The following is a 27,607-nucleotide window of genomic DNA, read 5'->3' on the forward strand; positions in this document are numbered from 1 at the left end:
TGTGACCACCAACACAACTGCCACTAAAACTCAGGTTTTTGTCCCATACCAATACCCACTGCCATCATGTCGATTCTGACTCATAGTGACCCTGTGGGACAGAGTAGAACTGCCCCATAGGGTTTCCAAGGCTATAGTCTTTAAGGAAGCCGACTGCCACATCCTTGTCCCGTGGAGTGTGGCTGGTGGATTTGAACCACCGACCTTTTGGTTAACAACCAAGTGCGTTAACGACTGCACCGCCAGGCTACATTTTCTGTCCCACACAGTGAACAATTTCAGTGGTTAGGGAGGAAAAGGCAAGGTGCAGGGGATAAGGGTGAATTTAGAGCTGAGTAGTGTCTGAAGAATGTGTGTGTGTGTGTGTGTGTGTGTGTGTGAGAGACGGAGGGAAGGAGGGAGCATATGAGGCATGCTTTAGATATTTTATTTGTAGAAGTTACTGAGAAAACATTCAGGTGAATTGCTTTCCAAAATTGCTGACTCATTTATAGGGTTGGACAGTTTTACAATTCCAACATTTTAAAGGAACAGGAAGCATGGACTTTGGAGTGGGACAGATGTGAGTTTGAATTCCAGATGCTCTATTTAGTAGCTTTTTACAAATCTTAAATGTTAGCACAACCTCTCTGAGCCCAACTTTCTCCTGTCTACAGTGAGCTTTCAGTTCCTGCCTCACAGGGTTGCTCTGGGAATTACATGAGATCCTGAGTGTGAAACTGCACTTGGCACATATGAGGTGCTTAGAAAAGGTTTTGTCTTTGGAATGTCAGCTTGATCTCCACAGAAGGGGCATTTCCAGCATTCTGTCTGTCCTGGAAGATGATGGAAACCCCATGTGGTATCACTCACCTGAGAGTGGCTGCTCCTTTGCGCACTTCGTCTCTTGTATTCTGCTCTGTCTTTCTCCTGCCTCTGTTAACCCATCTACTCAGATACTTGGAGCTCTGGTGGCCCAGTGGTTAAGATGCTCGTTGCTAACCAAAAGATCCGCAGTTTGAATCCACCAGCTGCTCCTTGGAAACCCCATGGGGGCAGTTCTACTCTACCCTGTAGGATCGCTATGAGTTGGAATCGAATCAGTCGCGAGGGGTTTGGTTTTTTGGGTTTGACTCAGATACCTATAACATGTTCCCAGCTCCTTTTGCATAACGTTTACCCCCAATGCTAATAAAACTCTGAGAAGGGAAAGGCCATTTTTTGTTCCTCTTTTTACCCCCCCCCAAGGGCAAGTCCTTTCCCCAGCACGTAGTAGGAATGGAGCTGAATAGTGGTTTTAGATCTCCATTGATAACAAGGAATGAATAGCAAGTGCTTAGTAAACCCTTATTAACTTCAGTGAGAAGGATTTTCTCTTTTTCTCCACTGAAGACTTGTAAGAAGAATACTGTTAGTTCTTTTGAAAGAAAAACTGCTCTTCAAATAAAGCTGTCACAAAAATAGAATATGAGGTGGGTATGGTCAGTGCATTGAAAGAAAAAAGATTCCAGGTAGCTTGCTTGTTTTAATACATCAAAAAGTTTCTCTTTTTTCAATTTTCGTGTGTGTGTGTGTATGTGAGCAGGACTAATGGGTGGTTTAATGTATTACAGTCAGGTATAAACCCCTTTGGCTGTTGACCGGTCAGTGCTTGGAAGCAGGTGAAGTGTGAGACCCAGTCCTTCCTTGACTGATTGTAACATACCTGTGAGCACAGGTGGGCGTTAGTTAATCACTGTTCAGCCAGGATGGGAAGGAATGTTTTGATCTTTTTTTTTTTTGGTCTTCCCTTTGTCTTAGACGACTTTCAAAATATTTTCTGAGTGCCTCTTCCCTGCTTGTGGGAAAGCCATGTTCCAAAAGTAAGGTGAGGCGGGAAGGGTAGGGGTGGAGGTGGGGATGGGGAAGTCTATTGTTGCACTTCTTGCCCTTTAATGAAGCGAGAGCGTCCACTTGGTATTTTCTTCCTAACTCTTTTCCAGAGCGTCCACTTCGTATTTTCTTCCTAACTCTTTTCCAGATGATCAGTCCCACTGGTGTGTCATTCAGAGGAAGTCATCAGAGCCGTGCTTAAGTGTTTGTCTGTTTTTTAACTAGGCTCCAGCCACAGGGATATTATTGCCAGACAATATGCAGGTTCCCTTTGAAAGCAAGGCCCTCTGGTGGGCTGGTGTGGGGGCAGAGCATGTGTTTTGCCCTGGCCTGGAAAGGATGAAGCTCCTAGCCCCACCTGCACCTGAGATGCTGGGTGACCCTGGGCAAGTCACTGCCCTCCTCTGGGTAACAGGTTCTTCATTTGCAGAAAGAGGGCTGATTCAAACGACCCTAAGCTTCCTTTGAGCCCCGAGTTCTAAGGTAATAATCTGGCAACAAAAAGTTAAAACATACCATTTAAATATTTAAAAAAGAAAAATGCAAAGGGCTGGCTAAGTGACTTCATTCCACCTTCCAGACCGCTTTGTCTGTATTCAGGCTCCACTCCACAGCAGCAGTTGACACTGATAGAAAGTTAAGTTCCAGGACACAGCAGAACTTTCCAGTTTGCCTGGAGGGGCTCCTGCTCCCTGGCCAGTGGGGCCCATGCAGTCAGCAGCAGGAACTACAGATGGGAGGGGGTATGATAGGCTGCATCCTTTTTCTGGTCTGGATCCAGAAAGCTCCTTTTGGATCCCTTTCCAAAACCGGAAACATCATAAGTAGCAACCTGTCATCCATTAAATAAGGGCATCCTCTAATTATTGACTGTAGTCTTTGGGGGCCTGTACACAGCAGGTGTTGAGCTCACTTTTTGTGGAGAAGTTGGCGGTGACCATGTAGTGCCCCTTTCCCCCAGCTACCCTGTGGGGTGTCATTTCTAGCAGGGATTCTCTTTCCCTTGCTTTTATACTGCAGTATTTAAAATGGGTATTGGAAAACATACCGACAGCAGAAAGTGTGTAGGTAACATGGCTGTTTTCTCCATTTAGTCATTCAGAGGTAGTGAAAGTCTCCTGTGAGAAGGTGGGTGAGCACCCAGCCCTGCCACTTCCAGCTATGTGGGTGTGAGCAGTGGGATGTCCACCTCGTAAGTGGCAGAGAAGAATTCCGATTGCCATCTGGTGGGCCTCGACTCATGGTGACCCCATGTGTGTCAGCGTAGAACTGTGCTGCACAGGGTTTTCAGTGGCTGATTTTGACAAGTAGGTCACCAGGCCTTTCTTCCTAGTGCCTCTGGGTGGACTCAAGCCTTCAGCCTTATGGTTTGCTGCCAAGTGTGTTAACTTTTCGCATCACCTAGGGACTCCAGAAGGACTAATGGAGATCAAAATGCCAAACAGCATGTTGCCATTTGTTGTGCATCTTCTGTAGGCCAGCAGTTGTGTCTCAGTCATCTGTATGCCAGCAGTTTTAACACACTGTGGCCACATACGTAATGTTCAGAGAACCTTGGTTTTCTTGCTGCTGCATCCTGTTCCTTGGTGCATTTGGCCAACCTTTAGGATCCCAACTTTTTCTTTAAGATTTTTGGAAACTTAGATCGGGTGACTTCAAGTCACTTTTCCAATTTGTTCTGTGGCATGTGAAGACCAGCAAGGAGAGTGAGCAGTGGCCAGCTCCCATGGAAGTCCAGGCTAGCTTGTCCGTGCTGCCTTAGAGGAATTGCTTTGAGGTGCAAGAGCGGGGGTCCCCCATGGCTGCAGGCAGCCATGGGCCGTGGGGGCAGCTCTGCTTTCACACCCTAGTTTGTTTATTAGTTTGTCTTTGGTCGGTTCGTTGGTTGTTTCTGGGCTTTTTTTTGCTTACTAAGGCAGGCCGTGACAGCCCCTCCACATGGGACCTTTTCCTTTGAGGCCTGCGTTTGCTCATATTGGGTGATTTAGAAGTTTGGATAGTTCTGTTTTGGGAATGAACTGGTTTTGTTCATATTCTTTTACTACAGACATCGTATCCATTGGTCACTTCGTATCTAAAAAGTAACTCGTGTGTGGCCTGGTTTAGAAAGAGCCCAGCATGGTCCTTACGGTGTTGGGTGGCGTTGGGCTTGGCCTCCACCCGCCATAGTGCTGTGCTTTTGGGAATTTTCTATCATTTAGCGCCACTTCTGTGGAAAGGCTGTTGTAACACCCATGTCCACCTAGGTTGTCAGGATTCAATGAGATGGTGCTTTTAAATGTTCAGAACTGGGCCTGGAGTACAGTGAGCATCTTCAGTAAATGGTAATTGTGTTGCTTTTAATATACTTTAAGATTTCTACTAATAGTAAAAATAATAAAAATATGATTACTCATAACTCCCAGCCAAAGGAATGTCCTGTTACTTACCATTTCACAACAATACTATCTTCCATGTGGGACTGGCCAGTGGATTCCACCCCAGAATGACTAACAGGCACTTTCTGGCAGTATCTCAGTTCAAACAAGAGGGATTTTTTACAACTCATTCTTGGGGTCTTTTTTTTTTCCATCAGGTCACAGAATTGGCTCATTTTTATTTGTATTAGGGGGAGGGATGTGGATGTTATGGGCATGTGATCTTAGTCCCGTTAGTTCTCTGGTTATAATTGGCACACTGCTCCCTGTGGATGTTTGGCCTTGTGGTCTGTGCTCTGTGCTCTGGCAGGTGGCCCTCCCGTGAGGGTGATGGGTCTGTGTGATGCCTACAGAGCAAAGCCATTTATCGGAGCCTCCTCCTCCTCCCTCACACCCTGCAGAATAAAACGTAAAGCCCAGGATTTATGTTAGTTGTTTCTTCCTTGTAAGCAGAGATTCTGTAATGGGAGCCCAATTAGCCTGGCGTTTACTCAGGGCCTATAAAGACATTTATCTGAGTGCTATCTCTCAATTTTCATGTCAAACCTTCAGGAGAACTATCTGCCCACACCCTCATGTTCATAGCTAGAAACCTGAGGCGCAAAGTGATTCATCAAGGTGGTAGATTAGATCGATGACGGGCGTCCCTGGTGGAGCTGGGATGTGCTGATTCAAACCTGGTCCCAGGCGTTTTCAGCTGGGCTGTTGTTTCTCCACACTCTCCGCATGCCTTCACGCTTGACCTAATGAGGCAATATATGGGTTACCTTTTACACTGTCAGAGCTGTATGATGACATTTGCACACACCTTGTAATCTGGAGCCATCTTTCCAGCTGTCCTTTCATTTAATTTGCTTAGAGCCCTGTGAAGTAGGTGTTTTTGTCCGTGCCCGTTCTTGAGACTTTCCCAAGGTCACTTGCTGAAGCGCTTTTCAGAGTGTGGTGACCTCCATGCCACCTCTAGTGTGAACAGGACCACAGATTCAGGGCCTTCCGCTGTGTGCTCGTGTGACTCTGTCTGAGGAGGCAGGCAGCGTGGTGCAGCAGGAGTACATGCAAGCTCCTAGAGCCAACAGACCTGGGTTCTAGCCCTGCTTCTGCTTCGTAGCAGCTGCCTTCACTTGGACAAGTTATATATTCTCTTTGAGCCTCAGTCCTTTATTGATAAAACAGGAATGACAATATCAAATTTTTATACTGTGAAAATTAGAGAAAATGTGGTTATGCGTCTGCCCTATAATACCAGTATACCAGTTGCCATCAAGTAGACTCCAACTCATGGAGTCCCAGGTGTGTCAGAGTAGAACTGCCCCCCACAGGATTTTCAGTGGCTGATTTTTTGGAAGTGGATCACCAGGCCTTTCTTCTAAGGTGCCTCTGGGTGGACTTGAGCCTCCAGCCTTTCAGTTAGCAGGAGAATGCCCTATAGACGGCAAATACCCCGTTACTCTTACCTTATATTCATCCCATGGCTGAACCCAGAGGATGGCCTTTTACTTGAGTTCATGTCACCAGTTGCCTGTTCTGAAGAGCATGGTTTACAGTAATTTTTGTTACACTTTTAACACCCCCTCACTCCTGAGCTCTGCCTCAAGATGAGGTCAGTGAGGTTCAGGTAGGGACCATAGCCTGAGGTCTCTACCTTCCACCGCCGGGGCATGTGCTCAAGGCCAGGCTCTCCAGGGCAGCTCAGAAGACAGGCCTGTTACGTGGAATATGTGCGGCTCATGCCTCCAGACCCCCAGGTGCCTGCACAGTGCCGGTTGCAGACCATCAGCAGCTGCTTGTTGTGGTATGCCAGCAACCTCGGAGTCCAGAAAGCAGACAAGGCGGGGGAGACCAGAGAGAGGAGGGAGGCAAGCCTCTGGGTGGACTGTTGAGGAGGTTCTGTGCTGGAGGTTGAGATGCCTGGCCGAGGGGGATGAACGTCAGTAGTTAGCAGTTTATGGCTCAGGGAGTTGCTGAGTGCCATCATGAGTGCTGTAATTAATAATAGTAACAGAGCATTCAGCTTTTCCCACCCACATTTTAGGCCCAAGCTTTGTTTTCCTGACATTCCAGATTGATTGAGATCAGGGCGTGAAAACCAGCCCCAAGTGCCAGGTGGCCCTGCCGTGAATTCATGGGCACCTAGATAGCCCGTAGATACTGCGCTGAATAGAAAGGCCTATGTTTAGACTTTAATAGGTTCCAGGATGTTGAGAGAATGGCTGATTTGTTAATCAGATGCTCTGTGGATTAAGAATCTGTTAAGCAGCACATAGTAGGCATTTAGTAAAGGTTAGTAAGACAGATTTATGACTGGAAGCTCTCCTTTGTCATACACGAACAGTGGACTCTTGGGGATTGATGAGCTGAGCTGTGTTTCACATTCAAAATCACGATGGAATTAACAGTGGGCCATTGAAAGGATGACTGAAGTGCAAGGAATTCCAACAGGACTCTTAGTGACAATTTTCTTTGCATAGAAAGGTAGAAATAATTCTAGCTCCTGAAGATTTTTGATTATTTTAATGCTTTTCCTCATTTAACACTTTGCATTGCTGCAGTATAAATAGAATTTGGGGACCTGAGAGGAGTCCTTGTCCTGTTTGTTACGTTATATTATGAATTTATTTATAATTTATCCCAGATGGGTCACCTGTCCCTGATCTCCACTTCTGCTCTCTCTGCAGTGCTCCACACGCAGGGGCCCGTCGATGGCAGCCTCTATGCTAAGGTGAGGAAGAAGAGTACCTCAGACCCCAGCATCCCAGGTGGCCCCCAGGCTGTTCCGGCCACCCACAGCCCAGACCACAGCGACCACACCCTGTCTGTCAGCAGTGACTCAGGCCACTCCACCGCCTCAGTCAGGACTGACAAGACTGAAGAGCGCCTGGCTCCTGGCACCAAAAGGGGCCTGAGCCCACAGGAGAAGGCCGAGCTGGACCAGCTCCTCAGTGGCTTTGGCCTAGAAGAGTCTGAGAGCTCATTCAAGGATATGACTGATGCTCAGAGCAAATATAGTGGGACCCGCCATGTTGTGCCAGCCCAGGTCCATGTTAACGGGGACGCCAAGCTGCGAGACAGGGAAACGGACATCTTGGATGACGAGATGCCCAACCATGACCTACACAGCGTGGATAGCCTCGGGACGTTGTCATCTTCAGAGGGGCAGCCCTTGGCCCACCTCGGCACCTTCACCTGCCACAAAAGCAGCCAGAACTCCCTCTTGTCTGATGGCTTTGGCAGCAACACTGGTGAAGACCTGCCTGGCAGCCTTGGCCCAGACCTGGGCATTGGCATGGACCTGCTCTATGAGCGGTCCTTTGGAAACCGGGAGCCCCGGCAGCCACCGGCCCTGCTGAGGAAGCCCTCTGTGTCTGCACAGACGCAGACCTACGGGCAAAGCGGCTACTCCACACAGACCTGGGTGCGCCAGCAGCAGATGGTAGCTGCACACCAGTACAGCTTCACGCCCGAGGGGGAAGCCAGGCCCATCAGCCGCAGCACAGCCGAAAATGCCGGCCTCATCCCGACCCAGCCCAGAGTGCCAGTCACCCCCACGCGCGGGGCTAGCAGCAGAGTGGCCGTCCAGAGGGGTGTAGGCAGTGGGCCGAATCCCCCAGAAACGCAGCTGCCACCTCTCGGCAAAGCATTCAAACCCGTATTTGCAAATGAAAATGCCATAAACGGGGTTGGCCTAGAACTGAACTCGGTTGTCTCACCAGGCTCCCCCACCCTGGACATCGACCAGTCCATTGAGCAGCTCAACAGGCTCATCTTGGAGCTGGACCCCACCTTTGAGCCCCTTCCAACCCACATGAACACGCTGGGCAGTCAGACCAACGGTGCCGCACCCCCAGACGGGGTGGCCAGCCGGATTCGGGCCAGCGGCAGGCTACAGGACCCAGGAGAGGGCCCCAGCAGGATGCCCGGGAGGCAAGGTGAGCTGATGTGCGACAGGGTGCTGGGACTGGGCGTGTCCGACTTTTCACAAAAAGTCAGCACTAGGACTGGGCAGGTCAGACTTTTCACTACTGTTAGCTCTTGGTGAAATTGACAGTCAAGAGGCCCTTCCGTTAGATCTTACACTCAAACGTTTTGACATAGGCTCACTGATAGCAGGTTTGGAGCACGGGAAGAAGGGCCAGGTGGGGCTGAGCAGAAGGCAGGGTAGGGACTAGACACTACCACATGGAGAGGGTGGGTCATTCATCCATCTGACAAATACTTATTAGTGTCTACGAGCAGTGGTGCAGCAGGCAAGGGATAGCAGGGCTCAGAGCCAGAGCGCCTGGGAATGGGTCCTCGCAGGGCCACTCACAATCTGTGTGATGCCAGGCCAGGTGCTGAACTCTTCTAAGCCTCAGTTTCTACATCTGCAGAATGGGCTCAATAATGAACCCTGTCTCACTGTGAAAATGGAGGTGGTCACTACAGGAAGGATACCCAAGAGTGTGTATGATTGACAGGACAGGACAGGGGTGGGAGGAAGAAGCAGGCACCACACTGAGTCTAAAGGTTGGTAATGAAGATGACAGTCCAGGGGGACCCAGAAGTCGATAAGCAGACAGCGTATAAAATGGTGGGAGGCCAGGAGCAGGAGAGCACAAGGTGGGTCGTGGGGAGGGAGCTAGAGCACCTCCCTGTGGAAGCAGGGGAATGGGGAATGCGGAGGGGGAGGAGGCGATGCCCCCTGGAAGTGGAGGCTTGCTGACAGCAGGTTCAGGAGTGCTGTGCTGTGGGCCTTGGCAGGGAACCTCCAGCCACAGGGCCAGTCTGCTAGGGAGCAGCAGTGCTAGCCTGGGGGCACCTGGCCTGGTGGGCTGGCTGCAGCGGAGGTGTGGGTGCCTGTGAGCACCTCCAGCAGGAGTGCATACCATCTGCCACAGCACATGGAGGGCAGGAGGGAGCCTCCCTAGATGCTTGCCTGAGCCCAGCCACAAGGCGCTGGACAAGCAAGGGAATAGCAGTTCATGCGGGTACGTGAGTGTAACATGGCGGATGTTGAGGAATGGCTATTATAACATGCTCTTGGTGTGGAGAGAGTTGTAAAGGGTGGGGAAGGTCCCCAGAAAGGGACTGTGGTCGGCTCGGGCCTGGAAGGACAGAGAGGAGAGGTACTCCAGGCAGGGGCTGCCAGAGAACATGCTGTCTGGAGAGAGGGACTTGGGAAGACTGGGCCAGGTGGTCGGCACTTCACTTTAGAGAGCTACCAGGCAGTGCATTCTTGGGTGACCAGGACCACATGGACGACCTCCTAGGGAGAGCTTCCCTTAGGGACCTGGAGTGTAGTGTCTGCATGATGCAAGGCTTCCACCCACTGCTGGTGTGTGAGATGTGCCTTCCCAGGTGGCTTCGTAAAGGGGGCCTGCTTCACAGAGTGGATAGCCTACAGTGGCAGTGCATGAAGGGGACATTGGTTGTTTCTTTTGTCCTGGCTTACCCCATTTCTTCTGGTGCTCCTAAGTGAGGTCGTGAATATCATCCAATACAGTGCTAGAAGATGATGCAGGACCATGCAGTGTTTCAGTCTGTTATACATAAGACCACCATGAGTCAGAGCACACTTGACAGCATCTAACAGCAAAGTGAGATCATGAGTATCAAATCAGCGTGGTGTACTAGTAACACTGATAAGAAAAAGCAGCATTTACACTGGGCGTTGTTCCCTCAGTTGCCAGGATTGTTTTGCTATTGAGTTTACAGAGGGGTCAGTAGGTTAACTGACCTGCCCAAAGCCACACAGGTAGCGGGGGGGTGGAGCAGGAACTGGAGCCTGCAGTGTGGACTCAGGGTCAGATGGGCCCGGCTTAACCCTGGCTCAGGCCTGGAAGCAGGATGGGGAGTAAAGCGGGCACAGTCTCTGTAGCTGTCCCTGTTGGCTGCAAGGCTGAGAGGCACCATTGATGACTGTGGAGCTTTGGTGGGTAAATCATATCACGTCCATGAATTTCTGTGTGTTCCACCTCTTTAGAAGGAAACCCTATCACAGTGGGAGGAGTTCACGGGCACCTCTCTTACACAGAGACCCTAACTGAACAAACTGCGTGGCATTCCTACTTGCATGAGTAACTTGGACCCTTTCTATCATTAACTGGGAGAGGAAGGAGTCGGGAAAGTCTTCCATGAGTAGATTATCAAACACTATGCTACAACAACTCTATGATAGAGCAACAACAGCACTAGTGGCAATGACTTAATGGACATCCAGGCCAAAGAATTTAAATGTATTGGCACATTCAATCATATATCTTCAAGAAATTCTGAGTTGATTTTTTTTTTTCCAGGTAAAATGAAACCATCCCAATTCTCCTGGCCCATCACTTATCTAACCAAACCTTTTTAAAATATATTACCTGGAGAAATTAAAGTCAGAAGCCTTTTCTTCTAGATTAACACCTCTTCTGAGATTTGGCAAAGATTGGAGGCTTCTAAGTGTATTTGTACATATGGGGAAAAGACTTCAAAACTCAGGGCAGCATACAACAGCCTCTTGAGGTTAATGTATTTTTCAGTTGATGGAATTCAGCACTTAGTAACACCTTGTTCTTGCTGTAACAAAGTGTTGTGATGCGAGGAGTTTTTAAGAGGTCATTCATAGCCTCCAGCCCTCAGGGTGACTGTATTTAAAGTATATAATAATAACCACTGAAATTTTGATTTTTCTACAGTCAGGAGGATAGCTGAAGCAAAGGAATGGGGAGGAGAGGTGGAAAAAGAGAGGGACAGTTTTTGACCCTCTTTAATTCCTTTTATTATAAAAATAATTTAATGAAATTTTTTAAATTAAAGAACTTAAATACCTCAAAACTAGACCACTAAAATTCAATGGACATTTGGTTATTAATCATATAAATTTAAAGAATTTATTAACCCATTCATTTTTTAAAGTTTTTATTGTGATAGAATATATGTACCATAAAAGTTTCCATTTTAACCATTCTTAAGTGCACAATTCAATGGCATTAATTGCTTTTACAGTGTTGTGCAACCCTCACCACTATTTCCGAACCTTTGTAATCACCCCAGATAGAAACTCTATACCCATGAGGCAATGCTTCCCCGCTAACCCCCCCCATACTAGCCCCTGGTAACCCCTACTCTATATCTCTATGAATTTCCTATTCTAGATATTTCATATATATATATTTCAAATGCATAGTATTTTTCCTTTTTGTGCCTGCTTCATTTCACTCAGCATAATATTTTCAAGGTTCATCCATGTTATAGCATATATCAGAACTTTATTCCTTTTTTAATGGCCAAATTGTATTTTATTGTATGTATATGCCACATTTTATATATCCATTTTCTGTTGATGAACACTTGGGTTGCTTCCACCTTACAGCTATCGGGAATAATGCTTTGGTGGACATTGGTGTACAACTGTCTGTTTGAGTCCTTGCTTTCGCGTCTTTTGGGTATATCCCTAGGAATAAAACTGCTGAATCATAGGGTAATTCCATGTTTAACTTTCTGGGGAACCACCAAACTGTTTTCCACAGTGATTGTACCATTTTACATTCCTACAAGCATGTACAAGTATTCTAATTTCTCCACATCTTTGCCAGAAACTTGTTATTTTCTGTTTGTCTGATAATAGCCATCCTAGTAGTTATGAAGTGGTATCTCAAGGTAGTTTTGATTTGCATTTCCCAATGACTAATGACATTGAAAATCTTTTCATGTGCTTAATGGCCATTTGAATATCTTTGAAGATCTATTCATGTCTTTTTTCTGTTTTTATATTGAATTGTTTGTCTTTTCGTTGTTGAGTTGTAGTTCTTTATATACTCTGGAAATTAAAACCCTTATCAGATACATGATTTGCAAAATTTTTTCCCATTTTCTATGTTGTATTTTCACTTTCTTGAAAATGCCTTTTGATGCACAAGAGTTTTTTTTTTTTTTTTAATTTTGATGATGCCACATTTATCTATTTTTTCTTTTGTCATGTATGCTTTTAGTGCAAAATCTAATAATTCATTGCCAAAACCAAAGTCACGAATATTTAACCGTATGTTTTCTTCTAAGAGTTTTATGGTTTTAGCTCTTATATTTAGGTTGTCGATCCATTTTGAGTTAATTTTTATATATGGTGTGAGATAGGGGTCCAACTTCATTCTTTTGAGTGTGGAAACCGAGTTATTCCAGCACTGTTTGTTTAAGAGACTATTCCCATTGAGTGGACTTCATATCCTTGTTGAAAATCAACTATTAATTCATTTATTTATTTTATTGTGCTTCAGGTGAAAGTTTCCAGAGCAAATCAGTTTCTCATTCAAAATTTTATACAGAAATTTTTTCATGATATTGGTTGTCATGAATGTGTCAGAACTCTCCCCCTTTCTACCCCAGGTTCCCATTTCCAATAGTCCAATTTTCCTGTACGTTACTGCCTTCTCATCTTTGCTTCTGGCAGGTGTTGCCCATTTGTCTCATATACTTGATTGAACCAAGAAGGATGTTCCTCACATTGTTTTATAGACTTGTCTGATCTTTGGCTGAAAGGTGAACTTCGGGAGTGGCTTCAGTTCCAAGTTAGAAGGGTATCTGGGGGCCATAGTCTTAGGGGTTCCTCCAGTCTCTGGCAGACGAGTAAGTCTGGTCTTTTTTGTGAATTTGAATTTTGTTCTACATTTTTCTCCCAGTCTGTCTGGGACCCTCTATTGTGATCCACATCAGAGCAGTCAGTGGTGGTAGCTGGGTACCATCTAATTCTTCAGGGCTTGGGCGGGTGAAGGCTGTGGTTCATGTGGTCCATTAGTCCTTTGGACTAATAATTTTCCTTGTGTCTTTGGTTTCTTTCATTTTCTTTTGCACCAGATGGGATAGGACCAATAGATATACCTTAGATGGCTGCTTGCAAGCTTTTAAGACCTCAGATGCTACTCACCAAAGTAGGATGTAGAACATTTTCTTTATGAATTGTGTTATGCCAGTTGATCTAGATGTCCCCCAAGACCACAATCCCCAGCCCGCAGCCCCATTAGCTCATTACCTCAAGGTGTTTGGATGTGTCTAGGAAGCTTCTATGACTGTGCCTCCCTTTGTGCTCTATTATATATATGAATATAATGCTGTACATACAAATATGTATGTAAAAATATCCACAGCCTAACCTATATATGTGCATGGGTATACTCCTATATACCATCTTGCCCTACTTACTGTACATATCTGCCTATGTATCTACTTGTAAATTATTTGTTTTTACTGTTGTTGTAGAGTTGAATATGCTATAGTATTTACTGTGGTTGCCTCTTTTTTTTTTTTCCCTTGTGTTCCTCTAAGTGTTTTCCTTTGCCTTGGTCAAGTTGTGCTGACTCCCCTTATATTGTGTATTGTCTTTCTCTTCACCAGAGTTAACACTTGTCTACTATCTAGTTAGTGATTTCCCTTCTACACCCCTCCCCTCCCTTGTAATCATCAAATATTGTTTCTCTCTCTGTGTAAACCTTTTCTTGAATTTTTATAGTAGTGTTCTCATACAGTATTTGTTCTTTTGTGATTGACATATTTCACTCAGCATAATGCCCTCCAGATTCATCCGTGTGCTGAGATGTTTCATGGATTCATCCCTGTTCTTCATCGCTGCTTAGTACTCCACTGTGTGTATGTACCAAAATTTGTTTATCTATTCATCTGTTGATGGCACTTAGGTTGTTCCCATCTTTTTGCTATTGTGAATAATGCTGCAGTGAACATGGGTGTGCATATGTCTATTCACGTGACAGCTCTTTTTTCTTTAGGATATGTTCATAGGAGTGGGATTGCTGGTTCATATGGTATTTCTATTGCTAGCTTTTAAAAAAGCGCCATATCATTTTCCATAGAGGTTGTACCATTTTACATTCCCATCAGCAGTGTATGAGAGTTCAGTCTCCTCTCAACCTCACCAGCATTTATTGCTTTCTGAATTTTTAATCAGTGCCATTCTCACAGGGGTGAGATGGTATCTCATCGTGGTTTTGATTTGCATCTCTGTAATGGCTAATGATTGTGAGCATCTTTTAATCCATTTATTTTTTATAGGAATCTTGGACTGTTTGTTTAATGTTTTTCGTAGCTTTAGAACTATAAAGATGTCAGAAGATTAGATATTAAGAAATTGGGCACTAATCTTCACAGACTTTAGTAAGAGTTGGAAATTACTTCCTAGTAGGAAGCTGGTTAAAAACGAGCAACTTTCCCTAAGCAATGATTAACTAATAGTAAAGTGGTAGCTCACACCCATTCGGAATATGACTGAGCAAGACATGCCCCATTTGTCCCCAGCTTCGTTTCCTCATCTAGAACGCACTTCTTGTTTTAGGTAACCTCTAAACTGGGAAATGTAACGAGCTTTTGTGACTCGACTATATTTAATGTAAAGAAGATGGAGAAGGGAAGAGCCATTCTCAGGATCACTTATACAGCAGTACATCGAATTCCATTCAAGAACATCTTGACTTGATAAAAATCCCACCTAAAGAACGCTTAAATCTGTAGCTGTAAGCCATTCGAGTTGAGTGGGGAGAGGGAACATTCCTTTACTCCCTGGCAGGTATAAGGAATGTTGGAACCCATTTGATTTTAAATTTAAATTTTAGTATTATTTCTCTCAATTGGAAGAGGCTAGATTGGCTATTAATAGAAAAAAAAATTACTAGATGGCATGGAGATACTTAAATGTGTGGTAGCTCAACATCTGGCTACGAGTCCCTGGAACATTTTCAGAAGATTAGAGGGTAATGGAAACCTGTGCTTTGAAGGAGTGCCAGATCCCGAGACCACAGCCATCCCCCTCAGTCAGGGGCAGCGAGATGGCAGGCTGAGCTCTTCCATGTGTGCTCTCAGTTCCATTATACCATGTAGGAGGGCCCCGCGAGTCGCAAAGGCTTTATGAAGTGCCCAGGAATGCAGCCATTACCCCACCCGGTATATGGTTCCTGTCCCTGCGTGCGTGGGAACAGCAGGACAGTGAGGGTTTGGCCCGATGGACAGCGCAGCATGATTTGACCAGCGCCCATCTGGAATCTTGCTCAGACACAGGAAAGGCTGGTCTGAAGCTTCTAGAGGGCTCTGTCTTCTGCATAAGCAAATCTTTCCTGGCTTACCTTCCATCTCCTCCCCAGACTCTGACCACTGCACTATTGTCTTCATTCTGGCTGTAGATAAAAGTTTGTCCCAGAGGTGTCAGCATCCTAAAGTTAGCAAATGTGTTCACTCTTTGCAGATCATGCCCTGAACGTAAGAAAGACAACCAATTCCCTGGGTGGTGAGGGAGTTGGGAATATATTACCCAAATATCCTCATGGGAACTGCTGAGTTTCCTGTACAGCTCTGTAGGCAGAAGCCCACCCACTGGGGGTCTTGTTATTTCTGAGATGAAAAATTACACATCAAAATGGCTGAGAATTTCCTGAGAAAGTCTTGTTCATACTAGCAAGATAATGAAAATGCTGAGGAATAAGAAAAAAACAAGGATATAAAAGCTGCTGTTCTGAGCACCTTCTCTATTCTAAGCCGTGCCCGTGACTTACTCATCCTGCTGCTGGCATGTCCACGGATGTGATAAATGTGTCAATAAAAGCCCAGTGCTGTCTGGGCAGCTCATGACAGCACAACAGGGTGGAGTGCGGGAGAGACGTCAAGTCGCACTTCAATGACCCGCATGGCTCTGTGGAGCACCAGTGTGGGCGGCAGGGAGGTTCACCATGCAACAGTGTGGATTAACTTGCCCCACCCAGAAGACAGGCAGACAGAGAGGCCTCAGCTTCCCAGCCTTCCTGCTGAAAGACAAACCGCCTGCCTTGAGAGAGCTGTGGAAGACAGAGGCCAGTGGAATCTCAGCACCAGTGCCATATTGTGTCCCTCTTTAACTTGGGGTGAAGTGGGGAAGTCGAATTTAGGGCACTGCTCCCTTACAGCACTGGTTGCCTCCTCACCTGCTTGACTGTCAGGGGAGGCAGCTCCTGCTCAAGTCTGACTCCCTCCAGCAAGTTGCTGGGTCCTGGGCGTCTGCTGGCCCCATAGTGTCTCAGGTACATCTGTCCTGTTAAAAAAAAAAAGCAGGGGGAAGTTTAGACCCATGATACTTGAATAACAAAAGAATTGACTCAACCTGGGAGATTTAAGAATCCATGGATGGAAAAGCCCTGGTCTTTTTTTTTTTTTTTTTTCCATATCTTGAGGGCTTCTTGCTTCAGGCTGTCAAAATATCTTATTTATGTTTAACGAACCCCAGAGAGATGTTTACTTGTGTTTTATTGACTATACAAAGGCATTCAACTATGTGGATCATAACATATAGTGGAATAACATTGTGAAGAATGGGAATTCCAGAACACTTAATTGTGCTCATGAGGAACCTATACGTAGACCAGGAGACCAGGAGGCAGTCATTTGAACAGAACAAGGGGATTCTGCATCATTTAAAGTCAGGAAAGGGGTGCATCAGGGTTGTATCCTTTCACCATACTTATTTAATCTGTATGCTGAGCAAATAATCTAAGAAGCTGGACTATATGAAGAACACAGCATCAAGATTGGAGGAAGACTTATTAGCAACCTTCCATATGCAAATGACACAACTTTGCTTGCTGAAAATGAAGAGGACTTGAAGCACATACCCATGAAAATCAAAGACTACAGCCTTCAGTATGGATTACACCTCAACATAAAGAAAACAAAAGTTCTGACAACTGGACCAATAAGCAACATCATGATAAACAGAGAAAATAATGAAATTGTCAAGGATTTCATTTAACTTGGATCCATAATCACCGTCCATGGAAGCAGCAGTCAAGAAATCAATGAATGTATTGCATCGTACAATTTTGCCACAAAAGTTTTAAAAGGCAAAGATATCATTTTGGGGAATAAGGTGTGCCTGACCCAAGCCATGTTATTTTCAGTCACCTCCTCTGCATGCAAAAGCTGGACAATGAATTATGAAGACCGAAGAGGTGATGCCTCTGAATTATGGTGTTGGTAAAGAATATTGAATATATACGGAGTACATGGAAAGCAAACAAATCTGTCTTGGAAGAAGTACAGCCAGAAAGCTCCTTAGAAGTGAGGATGGCAAGACTTAGCCTCACATACTTTGGATATATTATCAAGTGGGATCTGTCCCTGCAGAAAGACACTATGTTTGGCAAAGTAGAGGATCAGTGGAAAAGAGAGGAAGACCTTCAACGAGATGAATTGGCACAGTGACTGCAATGGTGGGCTCAAGCATAACAACGATTATGAGAAGGGTGTGAAATTGGGCAGTGTTTTGTTCTGTTGTACATAGGGCTGCTGTCAGTTGGAACTGACTATATAGCACCTACCAACCTCAGTCAACCCCAAGCCCATGATTACACAATCTGGCAGGTACCTTGCTCTGTTTACAGGCAGTGAGTGCTATGCTGTTTCCACTAGTGCTTTTAATTTCCTTCCACAGACATGGGTATGGCTTTATTAATGGTAATCTAGATCTGATAATTTATTTACATTGAAAATATTCAGAGAAATATCAAATTTTAATAATGAATAGTGGAAAGCCCATTGATTTAAATTATGCATTAAACTGCCACTACAGGAATCAAAGAAACATAGAATTTTCATTTGCTTTCTTCCTAATGTGTCTTAGTCTGGAAGCGCCACTGAAACCTGTCCACTATGAGTGACCCTACTGATATTTGAAATACTGGCACATAGCCTCCAGCATCATAGCAACGTGCAAGTCACGACAGTACAACAAACTGACAAAAAAAGTAAAACCAGTCACTCAAAGAGGACATCATGGTTGGTAGAGGGAAACCCTGAATGACATGGATTGACATAGTAGCGGCAGCAGTGAGCTCAAACATAACAAAGATCGTGAAGATGTGCAGGACCATGCAATGTTTCATTCTGTTATACATAACGTCGCCATGAGCGGGAGCTGACTCGACAGCAGCTAACAACAGCAAAGGAATCAAATATAAAAACTTGAAGGTTGCTTTTCAGTTCAGAAAGCCCACTTTGATTCCACGTGTAACAGACTCGTGGAGGAGGAGGCATGCAAACAGGTTACCCTCCTTTCAACATGTCAGGATCACTACTGAGGGCCGGGAGGGAACAGTGTGCAGAGCTCAGGAGGGGCCTCAAAGAGAGGGAAGTGGCTGGGGGCGTGGGAAAGCATGGCACATTAGGGAAGTGCGTACAATTTGGGGTTGCTGGAGCAGCTGCACAAGGCAGGAGTGGCAGGAAGGGGGGTGAAGAGGAGTGCCAGTACGGCAGCGAAGGAGGCAGGAGGAAACCCACAGGTCCTGAGTAGAGCCTCATTGTGCTCTTGCTTATTAGACCCTCCCTGGTCCCACCAGTGGAGAGGAGGAGAGGACAGCTCGCCCAGGTGACACCGAGGCTGGGAGCTACGTTCGGGCCTGTGGTAATGAGGCCTATGAAAGATGATGGAGGGGTGGCAGGCAGGGCATGGGATGACCTTGCTTCCAACTGTGCCAAGAAAAAGTTTGGGGAAAGTGGGGCTTGGCCATAGCTCTTGTCCCCAGAGTAGTCGGGCATTAGGAGACAAGAGAAGTGCCCTTTGGATTTGGCCGGTTAATGCTTTGGCTTTTGGGGGTTCAAAGCTGTGTTGGGAATACAGAGATCTGTGGTGGTCTTCCAAAGCTCCATACAGGTTGATCCATGTACTGAGCATTTCAACTGAGTAGTGCCCAGCTGGGGCCCTTGTGCTGTGAGTGCCAGGTCCCCTGAGTGAGCATGGGTGCATGCAAGCACAAGGTGATGGGACAGAGGTGGAGTAGCAAAACCTAAGAGGAGGGGAACACACCCACAGCCCTGCCACCCTGCTCTCCCCAGATGAGCAGAAAAGGAGAGTTGGAGGAAGGCTGTCCAGGCGCTTGGCAGAGCTTGCACCAGGGCACATGATGTGCTCATGTGTTCCTCGAATGGGCATCCATGCTGCATGGGAGAAGAGGGGCAAAGGGGGCACCCCTGCCCTGGCCACATCATGTAAATGGCATGCCTGACCTGCAGGGCGTCCTTGGTTCTCGGCAAGTATAGTCTCAGGATTGTTTGAGGAGCAGCCGCTCAGGCCCGCAGCAGCATGCCAGGCCTCCCCCAGAAGTAGCCGCTGTGCAGGCTGCGAGCAGCAGGCTGAGGGCACAGCCTTGAATTGAGCTCCAACAAAGTGCTATGAGGCTCTGGGGGTCAGCTTCCAGAAGAAGGGTGCTGGGAAAGTGACTGGGCTGTATGCGAAAAAGCAGCAGCTCTCATCAACCCAGCCTGCATTGAAGGCACTTCCTGATGTAGTATCGCAGAATGCGATCAAGACCACATTCCAGGTCACAGAGGCCAGCTGACTTCCGCAAGGCCTCCCAGACAGTTGGGATCACACGGGGCCTCTAGGGCCCTGCTCTCGTAGTCACGCTGGGTCAGTTTCCGTACATTCCCAGGCATGGTGCTTCCTCCCCGGCCCTGAGTCAGAATCTAGTCTTGACAGTTCTGGTGTGGGGGCAGCTTCCCTCTCCGGCCTGCTGGACAGACAGTGATGGGGACAGTGACAGCCTTTTACTCAAGACTCAAGGCCCTTCCTCTTCCTCATCCTCTTTAAAGACAATATGAGTGTTTCCAGTGTGAGTAGTTTACCCTCAAGTCCAGATGGCAGACAGACACCAACATGCTCCCTGGAGAAAGAGGCAATAAATGACACGTGACCGGTAGCTTAGTCTTTGATCCCTGTGTCACTCACAGGAGATGCGGCTCCTTCACAAGCTCCATCCTTGAGAGTTGCCACTGATCTGAGCAATGAGGTGTGTGAACAATCCTTTCTGCTGCTTTCCCTGGAAAATACAAAGTTGTTTGTCTTCAACGCTGTATTGTAGCATTGTTTTGTGCTCATTCTATTTTGGTGTCTTTCACTTGATGGGGTGATGTGGGCATGTGAATGGATACACTGGCAGACCTTTCGTTAGACATCAATATTTTGGTTACAAGTTGCATGCAATCTGCTTTTGGGTTGATTGAATTCATTTGAAAAGCTCTAACAGAATAGAGTTTAAGGGCATTTGTAAATACCTTATAGGTCCCTGGGTGGTGCAGACAGTCTGCGCTGAAGTGCTAACCTAAAGGTTGGCGGTTTGAACCTATCCAGAGACACCTGGAAGATAGGCCTGGCGATCTGCTCCCATAAAGATTATAGCCAAGAAAACCCTATAGGGAAGTTCCAGTCTGTAACACATAGGATTGCCCTGAGTTAGAAGCAACTCTACAGTAATGGGTTTGGTGTTTTTTTGTTGGCTTGCTTTGTTTTTAGCTAAGAGTAATTCTTTAAAATGTGGATCGTTTCTTAGCTGATCTGTTTTGTGTGTGTATATTGGCATCCCTTGTGGTCTCTCAAAGGAATGTACTTCTGTCTGTCTGCCTGACTCCATCTCCCCTCTTCCTCCCTCACTTCTTCCATCTGGGGCAGGGGGGTCATGATTATGCTTTTCATGAGGAGTTTACAGGCTAGGGCTGGAATTGCTGGCTACTTTCTCTGCTTCTAGAGCTTAAACTCCGTCACTCTAGCCCTGCCTTCATGCACTGCCCTCTCACCTTCTCCTTAAACGCCCTGATTTCTCCTGCAGCTGCCTGGTCAGGCCAGTACCCACCAGTACCTACAGGGAGAGGGATTGAATGTTTCCACACTGGACCACAGATCCCATTGCAAAGCTTCCTGATGCAAACATTGTATGTTGTGTTTTGAAACCTAACCCACAGCACAGTCATTTCAAACTGTTTTTAATGCAGTTTAGTGTTACTCAAACCGAAGACATACTAGCTCTTGAGATGCGCCGTCGTGGAGGTGGACTGGCGTTTGAGTATTCATCCATGTTACATGTGACTCATTGGGTAAGCCCATGGGGGACTCAGAATTAATTAATGTCATTTTTCATGACAGTGGGTCTGTGCCTGTCAGGGGACCCTCTGAATTGTCATAGGCCACCTCAGGGGTCACTCTTCCACTGAGAGTCCTCCTCTGACCACCCTGCCTCCCAGAAGCTGGGCAGGTCCTTTTCCTTATGCCCAGTGTTTTCTCCCACTTCAGCCCCACAACCTGGGACTATCATTGCCCCGTTGGTTCTCAGCCTCCACCACCTAGCAGTGACTCCTGCAAGGCAGGAACTGGGTCCTCATTCCAAGACCTGTGCACCATAAACCAAAACCAAACCAGTTGCGCTCAAGTCAATTCCAACTCATGACAACCCCATACATGGGTTTTCAATGGCAGATTGCCAGGTCTTTCTTTTGAGGCACCTCTGGATAGATTCAAACTGCCAACCTTTTGGTTAGGAGCTGAGTGCTTAAGTATTTGTGCCCCCCAGGGATTCATTGTGCACCACAGGGAATCAGGAGACAGGAGATCTGGGAAGGTTGGTGTGTGAGTGAGGGTTAAGGGAACTAATGATATTTCTATGAGGGAGTCTGCCTTCTGTTAGCCATCACAGTAGAATCTTCTCATAATTTAAAAAAAAAAAAAAAAAAATGAGATCTCTCTAATTCAGAGCTTCAGGCAGTAGAGGTGAACTTGGGCACCATGAGTGTCCTAACAAGAGAGCCCTGTCCTGGTGTCAGGACTGGCCACAGCCCCTGTCAGGCCCCTCTTACACTGGTGCTCCAGGACCGTGACCGTCGACAGACATGTATGTATAAGTGCATACTGAGGTACCGACTCAGCTCCCTGCTGCCCAGAGCTCTGTGCTTTTGCATTTGGAAAGCATTTTAGATGAGAGCTACATGGTCATCGCTGGGAAACTGTGTTACCATTATTTTCTTTTATTACATAAAACCAAGGAGCCCTGGTGGCACAATGGTTAGGTGCTTGACTGCTAACTGAAAGGTCAATGGTTTAAATCTACCCAGTGGCTCCGTGATCTGTTCTTGTAAAGATTAAAAGAAAAAAACAGACTAGAAAACACTATGGGGGCAGTTCTACTCTGTCACATGGATTCGTTATGAGTCAAAAATCAACTCGACAGCCCCTAACAACAATAACATCACATGAACCCAAGCTGGAAATTCGAGAATTCATGAATCAGTTTTTTTTTGCTTCAATAACTATCCTTCCTCAAACCAGCCAGATTCCAGTACCTGCCCTGCCCCTTTTGACGGGCCCTCTGTGGACATCCCTGAGGTACCCTCTCCACCAGGTGCAACCTTGACCTCAGGCGCTTTCGGCTTGGCCTGGGTTGCCACTATGGGATGTACCTGCAGCAGAGCTGCTCAACCCTTTCTGGCTGCAAGTTCTGCTTTTTCTAACAAGTATTTCCTAATGCCATCCTTGCTATCCTGAAATGAAGGTCACGGCTAATATAAACTTAAACAGCTTATAGCTAAGAAAACCCTATGGTGCAGTTCTACCTGTAACACTTGAGGTTGCTATGAGTTGGGATCCGCTTGACGGCAACGGGTTAAACAAATATTTTTAAAAAAAGGCTATGTAATACCCTGGCACAAATGTTAAAGGATAAATAAAAGGAAAGTGATTTATAATAAAACAATGTGTGTTTCAAGTTGAAAACCTTTGGGACAGGCCTGTTCTAGAAAATGAGTACCACTCCCTTAGAATTTATTTATTTATTTATTTTTGTGGTAAAATACTAACATAGAATTTACTGTTTTAATTATTTTAACACATCCAATTCAGTGGCATTCAGTACGTTCACGGTATTGTGCAGCCATCACCACTGTCTTATTCCAGAACTTTTTTTATCACCCTAAAAGGAAACCCCATAGCCATGAGCAGTTACTCCCCACCTCACCCTCCCCCAGCCCCTGGCAACCACTGGTCTACTTTCTGTCTCTGTGGATTTGCCTGTTCTGGACATTTCATATAAATGGATCATGCAATATTTGGCCTCATATGTTTGGCTTCTTTCACTCAGCATAGTGTTTTCAAGGTTTGTCCATGTGGTAGCATGTATCAGAACTATACTTCTCTTTATGCCTAAATAGGATTCCATTGTATGGATATACACAAATTTTGTTTATCCATTTATCTACTAATGGACATTTGGGTTATTTCCACCTTTTGGCTATTATGAATAGTGCTGCTATGAGCATTTGCATACAAGTTTTTATTTGAATACTTATTTTCAATTTTCTTGGGTATACACCTATAAGTGGAATTGCTGGGTGAGAGCTTGGTCAGCAGTTCGAATCCACCAGCTACTCCTTGGACACCCTATGGGCCAGTTCTCCTCTGTCCTATGGGGTTGCTATGAGTCGGTATCGACTTGATGACAATGGGTTTGGGGTATGGTAATCCTATGTTTAACTTGCTGAGGAACCACCCTTTCAGATTTTTGAATCTCAGCTTTGGAAGCCCCTGTCCTCCGATGTGGATAGGACTGGACAGCTCCCAGTGTCTCTGGAATCTGTGGCCTTAGGTAAAACAGAAGCCAATTGGTTTATACAGGCGTGATCTCCTGACAGACAAATATCCTGGGAAGACAGCCTCTTTGGCTCAGAGAGCATTGATACTTCACCTAATCCAACCTTAGGTGGTGGTACAGTTCTCTACCCATCAGGATAGAAGAGGTTATGACAAACCTTTCCATAGTCTCAGGGACTTAAAGCAGCCCCGTTTTACTTTTGATCATGAATTACGTCCTACGCCCATGCGTCCTGGCTAGCCTATACCTCATACAGGGACGGGTCTAAGGAAGCTATCTCTCTGTGCTTCCATGGCTGTCCAAGCAGGGAGAGGGCTGGAGAATCACACTGGTGCCCTTACCTTCTGCCTAGAAGTGACGCAAGAGGCATTTCTGCTCACAATCCACTGGCCTTGCCAGCCTGTGGTCCCTCCTAACTTCAGAGTGGGAAGCGCCACCCCACCATGCAGCCTAATGGTGGCCAGCACGAATGACCATTCGGAGGCACGTTGTGGTGAACCATTGTTTAAAGAGAATGACATGAAGATCAAATGATTTGAAAAATAAAAGGTAACAAACAAAAGGGAGATAATTAAAATAAGCAAGAATAAATGGAAGGCCAAGTGCTAGCATTCTGTTGACGGTCCTCTTAGTGATAGGAGTCATGCTGAGGGGAGTGAGGATCCTGCTCTTTCATTTCTGTGCAGCTTTTTACAGCTGCTCTGTAAATTATAGTTTAATTTAAGGAGCATGGATCACATTTCTAATATTGGAAGAGCATGCTTCCTAGTTTTTCAGACATATCATTTCCCTTTTGAATATGTCTCTTTAGAGGAAATGCTGCCACCCAAACAGGCATACCAGTGTTTCCCAGAATTTTCAATTTTGCAGTAAAAATAGTAGGATTCTCTTACACTGCCTCTTGTAGTAATTTTGCTGGTGCCTGTCCACCCACTTAAGTTCTTGCTAAGACTCTGGGACCCGTGGCTTCAAGAGAGGGGGCCTCAGAAGGAGAGAGCCGCTGTCTAAGTAGAGGTTATTGTTTCTTGAGTGTGTCAGTTACCATTCGGGGTAGTAATTTTCTAATAAATTATGTTGGGGAGAACTTCGTGTCACCTAGCTCTTCAAGAATACACTCTACAGATTAAACAGCCTGCTAAATTAATCCCTATTTCAGTTTTTGGGAAACACAAAACAAAGGCTCTTTCAGAATCACTTCTGGGAACATTTAAGCTGAGAGGAGTGTTTGGGTGTTTCATTATGATGCCATCCACCGCCTTTTACACACTCTTTAGAAAATACTTGTGTTTAATGAGCTGAAATCAGGAGGCCTCAAACCAACTATGAAGCAGTCTTTGGCGATGATTTGGTTTTGCTCCTAGGAATGCTAGGGTGATTCCAGAACCCACTCTGCATGCCTTTGTGACCAAGAACTTCAGTTCTTTCTTTTTTTTTTAAACTTTTAATTGTGCTTTTTAAGTGAAAGTTTACATATCAAGACAGTCTCTCAAACAAAAACTTATATACACCTTGCTACATACTCCCAATTGCTCTCCGCCTAATGAGACACCCCAGCCCTCCAGTCTCTCTTTTTGTGTCTATTCTACCAGCTTCTAACCCCCTCTGCCCTCATCTCCCCTCCAGACAGGAGACGCCAACATAGTCTCAAGTGTCCACCTGATCCAAGAAGCTCACTCCTCACCAGCATCCCTCTCCAACCCATTGCCCAGTCCGATACCTGTCTGAAGGGTTGGCTTTGGGAATGGTTCCTGTCCTGGGCCAACAAAAGGTCTGGGGGCCATGACCACCAGGGTCCTTCTATCCTCAGTCAGACAAATAAGTCTGCCCTTTTTACGAGAATTTGGGGTCTGCATCCCACTACTCTCCTGCTCCCTCAGGGGTTCCCTGTTGTGTTCCCTGTCAGGGCAGTCATCAGTTATAGCTGGGCACCATTTAGTTCTTCTGGTCTCAGGGTGATGTAGTCTCTGGTTTATGTGGCCCTTTCAGTCTCTTGGGCTCATAATTACCTTGTGTCCTTGGTGTTCTTCATTATCCTTTGCTCCAGGTGGGTTGAGACCAATTGATTCATCATTAGATGGCCACCTGCTAGCATTTAAGACCCCAGACACTGCTCACCAAAGTGGGATGCAGAATGTTTTCTTAATAGATTTTATTAAGCCAATTGACTTAGATGTCCCCTGAAACCATGGTCCTAAAACCCCCACCCCTGCTACGCTGGCCTTCAAAGAATTCAGTTTATTCAGGACACTTCTTTTCTTTTGGTTTAGTCCGGTTGTGCTGACCTCCCTGTATTGTGTGTTGTCTTTCCTTTCACCTAAAGTAGTTTTTAATCTGCTATCTAATTAGTGAATACCCCTCTCCCGCCCACCCTCCCTCCCCCCTCTCGTAACCATCAAAGAATATTTTCTTCTCTGTTTAAACTATTTCTTGAGCTCTTGTAATAGTGGTCTCATACAATATTTGTCCTTTTGCAACTGACTAATTTCACTCAGCATAATGCCTTCCAGATTCCTCCATGTTATGAAATGTTTCCCAGATTCATTACTGTTCTTTATCGATGGGTAGTATTCCATTGTGTGAATATACCATCATTTATTTATCCATTCATCTGTTGATGGGCACCTTGGTTGCTTCCAGCTTTTTGCTATTGTAAACAGTGCTGCAGTGAACATGGGTGTGCATTTATCTGTTGTGTAAAGGCTCTTATTTCTCTAGGATATATTCCAAGGAGTGGGACTGCTGGATCATATGGTAGTTCTATTTCTAGCTTTTTAAGGAAGAGCCAAATTGATTTCCAAAGTGGTTGTACCGTTTGACATTCCCACCAGCAGTGTATAAGTGTTCCAGTCTCTCCACAGCCTCTCCAACATTTATTATTTTGTGTTTTTTGAATTAATGGCGGCCTTGTTGGAGTGAGATGGAATCTCATTGTAGTTTCAATTTGCAATTCTCTAATGGCTAATGATTGTGAGCATTTCCTTGTGTATCTGTTAGCTACCTGAATGTCTTCAGTGAAGTGTCTGTTCATATCTTTTACCCATTTTTTAATTGGGTTATTTGTCTTTTTGTAATTGAGTTTTTGTTGTATCATGTAGATTTTAGAGATCAGGCACTGATAAGAAATGTCATAGCTAAAAACTTTTTCCCAGTCTGTAGGTAATCTTTTTACTCTTTTGCTGAAGTCGTCAGATGAGCGTAGGTGTTTAATTTTTAGGAGCTCCCAGTTATCTAGTTTCTCTTCTGCATTGTTAGTAATGCTTTGTATACTATTTATGCTGTGTCCTTATTTTTTCTTCCATGATCTTTATTGTTTTAGACTTTATATTTAGGCCTTTGATCCATTTTGAGTTTGTTTTTGTGCATGGAGTGAGGTGTGGATCTTATTTCATTTTTTGCAGATGGATATCCAGTTATTCCAGTACCATTTGTTTAAAAGACTGTCTTCCCCATTTAACTGCTTTGGGGCCTTTGTCAAATATCAGCTGCTTATATGTGGATGGATTTATGTCTGAATTCTCAATTCTGTTCCATTGGTCTATGTATGTTGTTGTACCAGTACCAGCCTGTTTTGACTACTGTGGCAGTATAATAGGTTCTAAAATCAGGTAGTGTGAGGCCTCCCACTTTATTCTTCTTTTTCAGTAATACTTTACTTATCTTGGGCCTCTTTCCCTTCCATATGAAATTGGTGAATTGTTTGTCCATCTCATTAAAAAATGTCATTGGAATTTGGATCGGAATTGCATTAAATCTATAGATTGCTTTTGGTAGAATAGACATTTTTATAATGTTAAGTCTTCCTATCCATGAGCAAGGTATGTTTTTCCACTTATGTAGGTCTCTTTTGTTTTCTTGCAGAAGTGTTTTGTAGTTTTCTTTGTGTAAGTGTTTTACATCTCTGGTAAGATTTATTCCTAAGTATTTTGTCTTCTTGGGGGCTACTGT

At 45.3% G+C, this 27,607-nt stretch overlaps 1 protein-coding gene across 9 annotated transcripts in view; it reads left to right on the forward strand.

The window, feature by feature from the left end:
- Positions 1-27,607, forward strand: part of TNS3 (tensin 3) — a 337,654-nt gene that overhangs the window by 203,963 nt on the left and 106,084 nt on the right. For all 9 annotated transcript variants that reach the window (XM_064290241.1, XM_064290242.1, XM_064290245.1 and 6 more), the window contains one exon: positions 6,944-8,194. In XM_064290241.1, the coding sequence (XP_064146311.1) occupies positions 6,944-8,194 (1,251 nt within the window). The remainder of the gene's footprint in view (positions 1-6,943; positions 8,195-27,607) is intronic.

The sequence above is a fragment of the Loxodonta africana genome, chromosome 8, assembly GCF_030014295.1.
Source record: "Loxodonta africana isolate mLoxAfr1 chromosome 8, mLoxAfr1.hap2, whole genome shotgun sequence".
In the NCBI taxonomy this organism is placed as follows: Eukaryota; Metazoa; Chordata; class Mammalia; order Proboscidea; family Elephantidae; genus Loxodonta; species Loxodonta africana.